General features: G+C 46.3%; 1 protein-coding gene across 1 annotated transcript in view; it reads left to right on the top strand.

Annotated features, from left to right (window-relative positions):
* LOC140389655 (uncharacterized) overlaps positions 1-12,857 on the top strand; it is a 152,087-nt gene that overhangs the window by 98,038 nt on the left and 41,192 nt on the right. The window contains exons 2-4 of the mRNA XM_072473984.1: positions 3,253-3,309; positions 7,623-7,712; positions 9,686-9,730. Of these exons, the coding sequence (XP_072330085.1) occupies positions 3,253-3,309; positions 7,623-7,712; positions 9,686-9,730 (192 nt within the window). The remainder of the gene's footprint in view (positions 1-3,252; positions 3,310-7,622; positions 7,713-9,685; positions 9,731-12,857) is intronic.

The raw sequence follows: 12,857 nt of genomic DNA, 5'->3' as shown, positions 1-12,857 counted from the left end.
ATGAGGCTATGACAGGTGAGGACCTTGAGAGGATTGTTATCACCAAGGAGGTAGTGATGGGCAAGCTAATAGGGCTAAAGGTAGACAAGTCTCCTGGCCCTGATGGAATGCATCCCAGAGTGCTAAAAGAGATGGCTAGGGAAATTGCAAATGCACTAGTGATAATTTACCAAAATTCACTAGACTCTGGGGTGGTCCCAGCGGATTGGAAATTAGCAAATGTGACACCACTGTTTAAAAAAGGAGGTAGGCAGAAAGCAGGTAATTATAGGCCAGTGAGCTTAACTTCGGTAGTAGGGAAGATGCTGGAATCTATCGTCAAGGAAGAAATAGCAAGGCATCTGGATGGAAATTGTCCCATTGGGCAGACGCAGCATGGGTTCATAAAGGGCAGATCGTGCCTAACTAATTTAGTGGAATTTTTTGAGGACATTACCAGTGCAGTAGGTAACGGGGAGCCAATGGATGTGGTATATCTGGATTTCCAGAAAGCCTTTGACAAGGTGCCACACAAAAGGTTGCTGCATAAGATAAAGATGCATGGCATTAAGGGGAAAGTAGTAGCATGGATAGAGGATTGGTTAATTAATAGAAAGCAAAGAGTGGGGATTAATGGGTGTTTCTCTGGTTGGCAATCAGTAACTAGTGATGTCCCTCAGGGATCAGTGTTGGGCCCACAACTGTTCACAATTTACATAGATGATTTGGAGTTGGGGACCAAGGGCAATGTGTCCAAGTTTGCAGACGACACTAAGATGAGTGGTAAAGCAAAAAGTGCAGAGGATACTGGAAGTCTGCAGAGGGATTTGGATAGCCTAAGTGAATGGGCTAGGGTTTGGCAGATGGAATACAATGTTGTCAAATGTGAGGTAATCCATTTTGGTAGGAATAACAGCAAAAGGGATTATTATTTAAATGATAAAATATTAAAACATGCTGCTGTGCAGAGAGACCTGGGTGTGCTAGTGTGTGAGTCGCAAAAAGTCGGTTTACAGGTGCAACAGGTGATTAAGAAGGCAAATGGCATTTTGTCCTTCATTGATAGAGGGATGGAGTTTAAGACTAGGGAGGTTATGTTGCAGTTGTATAAGGTGTTAGTGAGGCCACACCTGGAGTATTGTGTTCAGTTTTGGTCTCCTTACTTGAGAAAGGACGTACTGGCGCTGGAGGGTGTGCAGAGGAGATTCACTAGGTTAATCCCAGAGCTGAAGGAGTTGGATTACGAGGGACTGTACTCGTTGGAATTTAGAAGGATGAGGGGGGATCTTATGGAAACATTTAAAATTATGAAGGGAATGGATAGGATAGATGCGGGCAGGTTGTTTCCACTGGCGGGTGAAAGCAGAACTAGGGGGCATAGCCTCAAAATAAGGGGAAGTAGATTTAGGACTGAGTTTAGGAGGAACTTCTTCACCCAAAGGGTTGTGAATCTATGGAATTCCTTGCCCAGTGAAGCAGTAGAGGCTCCTTCATTAAATGTTTTTAAGATAAAGAGAGATAAGTTTTTTGAAGAATAAAGGGATTAAGGGTTATGGTGTTCGGGCCGGAAAGTGGAGCTGAGTCCACAAAAGATCAGCCATGATCTCATTGAATGGTGGAGCAGGCTCAAGGGGCCAGATGGCCTACTCCTGCTTCTAGTTCTTATGTTCTTATAGTGCCCTTATTTAAGTTTAAAATACTAGCCTCAGACCCACTCTTTTCCCTTTCAAACTGGATGTAAAATTCAGTCATATTGTGATCGCTGCTGCCTCTGGGTGCCTTTACACTGAGGTCATTAATTAATCCTGTCATATTACACAATACCAAGTCTAATATAACCTGCTCTCTGTTTGCTTCCAGAACGTGCTGCTCTAAGAAAATATCTCAAAAGTATTGTATGAACTCCTCATCCAGGCTACTCATGCCAATCTGATTTTGTTCAGTCGATATGTAGATTAAAGTCACGCATGATCATTGTCATCTCTTTATCACAAGTACCCAATATTTCTTCCTTGTCTTACATTGTGGTTACTCTTCCTCATATCCACCCAAACCGATTTTGCAACCTAATTTCCTGAATTAAGGTAACCTCTGACTATTGCACAAACACCATCCTTGATTAACAGAGGTACCCCTCCACCTTTACCTAGCTTCCTATTCTTCTTGAAAGTCATATACCCATCAATATTCAGGACCCAATTCTTGTCATCCTGCAGCTACTCCTCCGTAATGTATCTGCAGAAAAAAGTGGACCGAGTCAGCAACAACACTAACTTGCATTTACGCACATCTTTAAAACAATAAGACAAAGTCAGTGACAGAGTGAAAGGAAAAGTTCATATGACACAGTTGGGCACATCAAAGCTTCCTTTGAGCTAACTTCCCATCAAAACAAAGAAAAAGTTTATTCAACGAGGTAGACCAATGGCACTGAACAGCAGTGGGGGGAAAGGGAACAGTTTTTGTTCCAGGATAATTAGAGTAGAATGTCTGTAAGTGATGCCTAAGGGGAAAAACTTTGAATCGTTGGCTTCCACCAGAAATGGGCGTGAGGTTGGCAGAGTGACCATGCCACCCGCCCAAAGCCAGTGTGAAGAGAATTGAACCATTTTCGGGTTTGGATTTCATTTAAATGTGGTCAGAGAGGAGCTAATCAGTCAGCTGCTACATTGAGCATTTCTCTATATTAGGGAGGGAATCCCGGAGTTTAGGGTCCCAACAAACTGAAGGCACGACCACCAATGGTGGACTATTAACCTGGACTATTTCACTATGTCAAGGGCTGGTTTTTATCTAACATCTGGAGCTGGGATTTTTCTGCAATGTTCCTCAGTGTCCAATGTTCGGAGAGTGTTACTGCTATTTATCTAGAATATTTTGCAATGTTAGTTCCGGTCATCTGTCAGCATTTTCCCAGATGACACAAAGAGGCAATTAAGATAGTTTTATTTGGACAGCTTGATGCAGCATTGATGATCTGCTACTAGATGCTTCTGGCATATTCATTAAGTGCTGTATCATCAAAAGATTTAAAACACACTCATTTTCCACTTTGACCCAGTCAAGTTGACATTGGACTCCTGAAAAATGTGCAACAGAGCCACAAAGGGCTTTTCCCTTCACAACTGTTTGACCTTCATACTTAGTTCCAAATGACTTGTCTCCAGTGACCCTTGTGCTTGATCCCACATGACTAGGTTACACAGTACAGTAAAGTTTAATGGTTTCTGAACTGTTCCCTTTCCTTATGCTTTTCATGTCTGTTTCTTTCAGGATTGTACATGTAGTGGTAAATCGAAATGTCACTGTGATGGAGTGAAAGGCAGTAAGGTAAGAGAGTCAATGTTTTCTGCAAACCAATGTACAGCCTATACTTTAAAGATTAAAAGTGAAAGAACTGCCAACTGTGAAGTAATTTGAATAAAGTAAATATATTAATTCAGTAGAATGCCATACACTTACTCCTTTCACATCGACCATGTACTAAGTAAATGCAAATTCAGCATGATTCAACGATGTCTCTGTGCCAGCTCCTGTGAATGCACAGCATGAGCTGATTACAGTACATATCCAACACTGCAAAGGGAGAACGGGTAAGCTGAGCATTTATTTCATTGCTCTCCCTTCTCCCTCTGTCCTACAGGCTGCAGACTGGTACTTGAGCCAGTTTCTCACTTGATGTTGTCATCTTAGACATGGAGGAATAGAGTTTGCATGGTGGTTCCCCACAGTGTGACCAACTGCCCTGTATTTTAAAGGATTGTCCCTTATTTTGACCATTTATCCAATAAGGGACGCCTTTTGTCCCCTATTTATTTTGAGACAACCTGTGGGAAAATGATGCTGGGAGTCTCTAGGATGGGATTGTGGGATTCGAGCGGGATTGCAATTCGGTGAGACGGCCAGCGGAGAGATGATAATGTTGTGACTCAACAAAATAATTTGTAATTTTTCATTATTTTAATACCCCCCCTCCCTCACAACCACCACCTCCCCACCCAACCACTATGGTCTCAAGACTACCTCCTCCTCCCCCTGCTTCATTTAGAAACATCCCCCACTCTCTCTCATTTACCAACAACCCCTTTCTGTTCTCACAGCCCCTGCTCCAACAGTCAGCAGCCAACCCAGCGTCTCCACCCCCGCCCCAGTTCCATTGACGAAGTGTCCCTTGTTCTCCAACCTCCTGCCATAGCTTTGCTGTAAACTCTGTAATGTTGTACGATTTAAGTAATGGCATGATGGGAAAACTATTCGGTACAATGTAAGAAAAGCTGACCTAGCCATTTTAATGTACCAGACCCCTTTGTAAGACCAATAAGGCTGACTCCGCATAACCTAAAGCATGAATAAGATCAGAGAAGGTCAAGCTATTCCAAAATGCCTGACCTCTGTAATTTCTGATAAGGCTAACTCGTCATAACCCAGGGCGGTATGAATAAGACAAGGAATGGATGAGTCTCCTCCGACCTTTTAATGTTCTATCAAAAGACAAGATATTGGTATGAGGGATGAGACAAAGGTCAGCAGGTTTATGACATTGCTCCCGTTTCTACTTCTGATCGAATTCCTGGCTAAGCTGTAGTCACGCAATCTTGATAATGATAATGTATAAATACTGAACTGATTTTCTGTAAAAGCGCGGACTTGAGTAGGAATCAGCAGTGGTAGTAACTGCTCTCCGACCTCAACTTTCAGCCAAAACTGCATGCAGTCGTTTTGTAAATAAAGCCTTGTTATTTTACCATAACAATCTATTGTTGAGTCTTTACCACAGTCAAAGAAACAGGAAAACAGTGACTTCTACAACTCCAGGTAAACAGTATTGTAAATGATGTAGTAATAATTTTCTGGGGTGGAGAGGGATCGCGGATTAGCTACACACAGGCACATTAATGCACCAACGGTAATCTTATTTGTTCAAATCATATCTGATCCACAAGAGACCTGCTGAGCATCTAATCATTCAACAGTGAGGAGATTTCCCCAAGAGCAGCAAGTACAGTTCAATGGGAAGATGCATGTAGCTGGACAGTGAAATATACGGGCAAATACTATATCACTTAAAATTGAATGTGAAATGGCCTGGATTGAAACACCCAGGGAGAGAGATGTTGGAAAAATGAAAACGGTGTCATTAAGAGAACAATCTCTCAGGAAATTTTCAGGAAAGGAGATGTAATTTGATGGTAGGATCATGTAATAGATAGCAGGAATGTCTGAATATAATGTATCTATGGAGGTTAATGAGAGGGATCGTGAGATCAAGAGGGCCCTTGTCATTATTGTTAGAGGAAGGGGAAGGAGTTAGAGCAAAGACGTTAATTGAATGTGGTTGAGATCGTTATTGACCAGAAATTAGGGTAAATAGGAGAAACTAGAAGCTCTTGAGGAAGCAATGTCCCAGCGAGTTAAAAGGAACTGAATCCTCAGCATGGTGCAAGTAGGTTAGGCATGCAAACGTTTGTATCAGAGGCCCAGATTGTGAACTATATATTGTTGGTTGATCGGTTGAAAACAAACTCAGGAAAATGACACCATCAGGACTGACGTGATGTAGTACGAGAGAGTTCGTAGCCATGTGCCTTGCCAGTGTTAATTGTATCCAAGGACCTTGGATGGAATACTGCTGCTGGTGAACATGACTCGAGTGCTGAATCAATTGAATGGGAAAGTGAGAGATCCTACAAGCCACAGGCCAAGTTATAGAACTTTGGAACTGCACGTGGTGCCAAATTTGTGAGGGGTGCTTTTGCTTGCATAAGACGATTCTTGTGTCACATATTTCATTTACCTTTATATATCAAGAATCATTTGCCTGTTAATTCATGTTTCATTTCCACTGATTCTGATTCGTGAAATCCTTTTGTACTTTCTTAATTCGGAGATCATTTGGTACATTTGATTATTTTTGGTTAGAGGTTTCCCCACAAGGATTGCAACACCTTAAACTCATTCAATGTGAATGGTAAGATCCTTGCTGATATTACCAGTGAGAGTATCTCAAACCCCCAAAGGATAACTTGAAACACTGGTTCTTGGTAGTGTAGTTTTGTTTGGAATAATATGAGGAACCATGTACAACCCAATGAGAAACCAGACCAGTCATTCTGCAAATAATCAATCAGGAATATTTATTAAAGGAGAAAAAAAACACACAACAAAAGGCTAATACACACCATGACACATAAGTATATGAATAACTAAACACAACGCGTTATTTAAAGTTACCTCTTGTTTCCAAAATATACCCACGTTCCCAGAACTCACTACTCACTAAGACACCCCTTTCCCCAAGCAACATCCAATATTAGTAACTCTATAGGTCAAATCCATCCATTTAAAGGGGCCTCACAATACCACTTAGGTGATAAATTCTGGAAAATATTTCTTCTTGGTTTCAGCGAAGCATGAAACTGCATCTTTTAGGGAAGAATATCTGCAATCTGCTGTGGCTCTAAATGTTAGATGGGACAGACCTCCGTGACTTGGATCACAGAGTGAACTGGCCTGTCTGACTGTTGGATGGAGAACTTGCCTCCTTCCCTAATGAGGGTGCTCGCAGTTATAGTGTTCAGTTTCTTCGATATCCCACCCTGTGAATTCAGCTGTCTCAAATTCCTTGCCTTTAGAAGTTATCATTTGTATAGCTCCACTGATCTCTGGTAAACAATGCTTCTGATATGGCCATTTGCACCTCAATGTCTCTAGATGCCTGCTAATCTTGTTACTGGGAAGATTGCATCCCATTATTCCTCTAGACGCCTGTCAGACTTGTTACATGTTCACCATTTTGTTTTCATCTCAAGTTCACTATTAACCTTGTTCATTTTCCAAATTTCTAACAGTAAGGTGCACAAAATTAATTTGCAAATTTGTTTTCAGTTGAGTTGAGAATTAGGTTTTCTCTCAGTATGTTTTCTTCACTGTTAAAGGAAAACTTTATTCAGCTGGATTATTAGATCAGGTGAGAATGTTACGAATGTTATTTTTGTGTCATGCCTCAGAAATATTGGTCAAGTTAGAAACAAGCAATTTGTAAAAACCCACTCACTGCTTTGATATCATACTGTCCTGTATGAATGGCAGTGCTAGCTTGTGTTTTTGAAGTTTGTGTACACTGATATGGATTAGTATTAATTGATGGTGTAAATGCATAAATCCCAATCACTGTCCCGCACTCCATCGATTACTGCCCTCTTTCCTCCTGATTCTATCCTCGAGGCCTGAGGCCAAATATCAGTTTGGCCCATTTCAATCTGCTAGGTCAATTTACAAGCCATTGCCCAATAAATACCCACGCCATTATATTGGGTTTGCCCCTAGTGGCATGATTGTTGTTTTGAGTGCATTGCACATCCCAGTGTCATATTTAGTGCATCAAAGATACTTAATATTAAGCTAAAGGGCCTGCAATTGACACTCTTTTAAATGTGGTTGTGTTTATTGGTTTCAAACCTGTCGCACCTGACTTCTGTCCAGCAATTTCCCATGTCCAGTGCCGCAGAGATTTTCCTTTTTATCTTCCACGGCATATTAAGATATATACCACGAGGCGAGAGGGGTTGTTAGTCTTAGCTCTATTTAACTTTTCAAGTACTTCTACAAAACTGACTTCAAGATCTTCCTCCATGTCATTGCAGGGTGAAAGAGGATTCCCTGGTTTACCAGGTCCATTTGGAGTTCCAGGGTCGCCAGGTCTAGAGGGTCCTCATGGCCCAGAAGGTCACAAGGTACGTCAGCTCCAAAGGGACCACAGCTAAAAATAAGGAAAGGAGAAACCAAGTTTGCCATGACGGAGAATTGTAATGGCAAGCAGCAACAATCACACTGCAGTAATATCTGCTTCCTTCCTCATGCGAATTAACCATCAATGCTGATTAAATAATCAAAAAGAAATGTACATTGCTTGTAGAAGTAGTTGGAAACTAGGGGTACATTTTACAGGGTGCAGTGAGGGGAGCGGATTGCTTGTTACCACCACCACCACCTCCTCGGGAACGAAAGTCGGCCAGCAGCTGACACACCAGAAAGAAGCTCACTCCGCAGTCCTAACACATTGGAGCTGGACAAACTAGTTGAGGGCTGCATTTTACCAGCCGGGAGACAGAACAGGGAGCAGACTACTTGTCCCCCTGGAAGCAAAGGCAGCCAGCAACCAAATCATACTGGGGATGGGTTAAACTAGCTGAGGGTGGGACTTCCGCCCCTCTACTGGAGGAAATCCCACCCTCACGAGATGCTGGCCAATCTAATTGGCTGGCAGCACCAACAGTTCCAGCAGACCTCAGTAGTGGACACTGTGGGGACTGCAAGAAGACGCATGAAGGAGAGCGCTGGTTGTTTGCAGAACGGCAAGTCTTGGGCTTTTATGGTGGGGAGGGACCAGAGAACCAAGGGAGGTGTTGGAGGGGTTTGGCGGCCTGCTTTTGGAGGGTAGGTAAGCTGAGTTGACATACCTTGGAGTGTGCCCCAGATGCACACAGGCCACAAAAGACAGACTGCCCACTCTGGCCCTCCTGCCCACAACAGCCATATTATGGTGTGCGCAATCTATAATCCTGGTCAGTAGGTTTGCTAACAAGAATAATTGGCCTTTAATTATTTATTTAAATATGGCAGATGGGCTGCCAATTTTGTCACCCACCCACCTAGCATTTAATGAGGATCAGTTTGGGACGTGGGCAAAAATGTGGTGGACTTGCCATCCAAAATATTTTACATGCCACCAACCCCCCCGGCTCCCCTCCATGCCCATCAAAGACATGTGAAAATATAAGACAATCGTCATGTAATTCAACCAATACAATTTATCTTTGCATAAATAGCACATTGGATGTGAGATGTTTTAACTCTTGAAATCAGGTAATTAATTACTTACCATCTACTGTCACTGGGCAAGTAATATCATAGCCAGTGCAAATTTAAGCATCTTTTTCAAAAAATTGTGTAGGGCCGGGTTTCTACCCCCCACCCCAGTCCGCAGCCGATTTTCCAGCGGCAGAGTCGGCTCGCCATTGGCTACCAGAGAGAGATTCCAGTCCCGCCAAAGTCAGACCCATCTGGTTCACTAATATCCTTGAGGGGAAGGAAATCTGCCGTCCTCACCTGGTCTGGCCTACACGTGACTCCAGACCCACACAGCGATGCGGTTGACTCTTAAATGCCCTCAGGGATGGGCAATAAATGCTGGCCCAGCCAGCGATGCCCACATCCTATTAGCAAATTTTTAAAAAATAGCCATTTGCGTGGCTTGCCGGCCAAGCCACCGGAGAACCCGCCACAGAGGTCACCTTCGGCTGGACTGGAAGATCCCACTGCTGGAAAATCCCAGCCAACTGTTAAACGTACCTTTCTCTCCGCCAAGCCTTTGTGTGGAAAAATGGTCAAAAATCTCAAAGAAAATTGAAAAACGTAACTGAATCAGAGCTGCCAATTAAATTTATCCCTTTGTCAATACCAACGGCATTTGCAATTGAACTGACTGACCACATACCCTATTTGTGGATGGGTGTGGGGAAGAACGCCCTAAATGTTTTGGAAGATTCCAATTGGTGTCCATTGCTGATCACTTTTTTTACACAGCGTTACAGAGTTATAAAGATAAGTTTGTCTGGAACACTAGTTTAATGACGATTGTAATACTCAACATTTTCATTTGAATGCATTACAACTTTCCTCCCCCCCTCTCTTTTGATGTTAACAGGGAAATCGTGGATTTCCTGGACCGCCCGGAATGAAAGGTTTGAGGGTAAGTGTTTCCGTACTGAGCAGACGGCACAGCAAACAGAAGTAACATCTGCTTCCGAACTGGCCTTGCAAAGGGGTTCTGACATGTTTACACCTGGATATTTCCCTCAATGTCACAGGCATAAGCAAGTCTTTCCCACCCTACATCCTAGTTTCACCTTTATTTGCTCATTATCCAGATAAATATTGCATGTTCATGGATTGAATATCATTAAGCGTGATTCTCCGGCCTCGTTACGCTCTCGCTCAAGCGAAGTGATGCCGGTGAATAGCGGGAGAGGCCAAAAATGAGAACCACGCCAGACACCAGTTTACGATGCAACTGGCCCGCTCCTGTAGGCGAAATCGTGGCGAGTAACCAATTATCACCACTTAAACCCTTTTCCATTCAATTAACGAAGCCACCCGTCATCCAACGGCCTCCTATCATTCATCGGCCTCCCCAGCAAGTGCTCACACTGGTGCTGATTAGTACTCCTTTTCAAAAGCGTGAACCTGGCGGATGGGCTTCTGCGAGGAGCCGAGGAAGTGAGTAGCCATCTTTTCTCACAGGCAAAGAGCCCGGGGGGCGCTGGGCTTACCGCCCCAGTGTTCAGTTGGGGGATCGGAAACCCTTGGCTGGGGGGGGGCACGCTCCGCAGGGATGGGCCACCTTGTGAAGGGGGGGGGGGGAGAGAGAGGGGAGGCACTGCGACGGGCAAACACGCGTGGCACCAGCATGCCAGCCCCTGGATCCTGTGTACCCATTCTGGGGGCAGCCTTAGCCCCTGCCTGTATGCTCCACCAACCACCCATAACTCTAACGGACTGCCGAGGCCTTGGCCGTGCGGATGAAGGCTATTGCTAATAGGGAATTGGCAATCATGGTTAAGTGAGCACTTTACACATCCCAAGTGGATTCTTGTGGGTGAGCAGCCTGGAGAGATGGGCCAAGGGTTCAGAGGTCCGGCTGCATTGCAGAAGAAAGTGACAGAGGCATCATACTGCATGTGGTCAAGGGTTTTTAATGTGTCACAAGTGTCCAGTTATCCAACAATTCCCCACTCGCCCGATGGTGCCCCCCCCCCCCCCCCCCCCCCCGCCTCTCCTCCCCTCCCCTGGTGCCCTCAGTGATCCTCAATGTGCTTTACCTTCCTAGTTGCATCACTACGTCTAGGTGTGTCCCTAGGGTGCACATCTGAGTTGGAGGCAGCCAGCTGCTTACCCATGGCCATCGATGCCCTTGGCGGACATCCTCTAGGGGCTCTGGGGCTGGAAGGCCCAGGTGCATTTGTCGATGACACATGCATAGCCACGCGGCCCTGTCCCATGTGCTGACCTCGAGATGCAGCCTCATCAGAGGGGTGGAACTCGGGAGAGCTGGTGGCCACATCTCCACTCCATGGGAAGGATTTGGATTGGCACCCAGTGCCCCTTCCTCCTGGAATTCACCTCAGGATGGGGGAGCATCTGGTTCAAGTCCTGGCTGCCCCTCGGTATTTGGCTCTGCCAATCCTGGCAGCTCCCCGATGTCTGCACCATGGTGTTGACTTCCTCAGCGATGCTCCTCAGTGATTGGGACATGCTCTGCAGTGCCCAGGCTGCACCCTAACGTATCCACTGCCCACCTGCGACTGGGACAAGCTCCACAGGGCCTTGGCCATTCCCATCTGAGAGCAGGACATGCCCTTCAACACCTCATCAAGGTCAGCCTGGTACTGGGTAACATCCCCTAGTGAGTCGGACTTTCTGCCGAGGCCCTCAGCCATGCCCATCACCTAGTGCCCATGCCTTGGACACCATCACTCATGCTGCCGACCTCGTGTACCAGACTCTCCACTGCGGTCGCCACCCTAATAGTATTGACCTCAGTGCCACGCATTGCCACCGACATCTCCTGTGCCCCTAGCCTCTGGGACGTCTCCAAGTGGCAATAGACCTGCTGGAGTGTCGCTGACATCTCCCTCTGTACCGTAATACCTCCGTACAGTGTTTAGTAACTATTTACAATTCTGATAGCTATGTACATTTGATGGTTTATATTTACAGATTACAATTAAAATGAAGCAATCATTTGATTGGGGGCCCTGGTCGTCCTCTGCGATCGTCGGAGCTTCGGTGGTGACTCCGGTGGAGGCTCGGGCGTTTGTGACTCCGGGAGCGTGGCTTTGATCTCCATGACAGCTTCGGCACCCCTAGACGGCGCTGGTGGGGAAAACGGTTGACCTGGGGAGGGAGCGCCTGCGGGGGGGCGTCGGTGGGTGGGGGGGCCTAGACGGGGCCGGCGGAAGGACCGATCCTCCGGTAAGGTGCTGCGGTGGAGGGGAGGGTGGGACTGGCGGCTGGAATGTGCGTGGGGTTCCGGCGGGCGGCAGGTCCCGTAGGGAGACCGTATCTTGTCGGCCGTCGGGGTACGCCACGTAGGCGTACTGGGGGTTAGCATGGAGCAGATGGACCCTCTCGATCAACGGGTCCGACTTGTGCGCCCGCACGTGTTTTCGGAGCAGGATGCGTCCGGGTGCTGCCAGCCAGGTCGGGAGCGAGGACCCCGAGGAGGACTTCCTAGTGAAGACAAGGAGACGTTCGTGAGGTGTCTGATTGGTGGTCGTACAAAGCAGTGACCGGATGGAGTGGAGGGCATCCGGGAGGACTTCCTGCCAGCGGGAGACTGGGAGGTTCCTGGACCGTAGGACCAGTAGGACGGTCTTCCAGACCGTTCCGTTCTCCCTCTCTACCTGTCCGTTTCCCCAGGGGTTGTAACTGGTCGTCCTGCTTGAGGCGATGCCCTTGCCGAGCAGGAATTGACGCAGTTCGCCGCTCATAAAGGAGGACCCCCTACCACTGTGTAGGTAAGCGGGGAACCCGAACAGTGCAAAGATGCTATGGAGGGCCTTGATGACGGTGGTTGCGGTCATGTCGGGGCAGGGGATGGCGAATGGAAACTGGGAGTACTCGTCAATCACGTTCAGGAAGTACGTGTTGCGGTCGGTGGAGGGGAGGGGGCCTTTGACGTCCATGCTGAGGCGTTCAAAGGGACGGGAAGCCTTTATCAGGCGTGCTTTCTCTGGTCGATAGAAGTGCGGTTTGCACTCCGCGCAGATTTGGCAGTCCCTGGTAGCTGTCCTGACCTCCTCGATGAAGTAGGGTAG

This window comes from Scyliorhinus torazame, chromosome 14, assembly GCF_047496885.1.
Source record: "Scyliorhinus torazame isolate Kashiwa2021f chromosome 14, sScyTor2.1, whole genome shotgun sequence".
NCBI classification, from domain to species: domain Eukaryota; kingdom Metazoa; phylum Chordata; class Chondrichthyes; order Carcharhiniformes; family Scyliorhinidae; genus Scyliorhinus; species Scyliorhinus torazame.
Note: the sequence above shows the minus strand (reverse complement) of the source record. Positions and strands in the feature narration are given on the sequence as shown.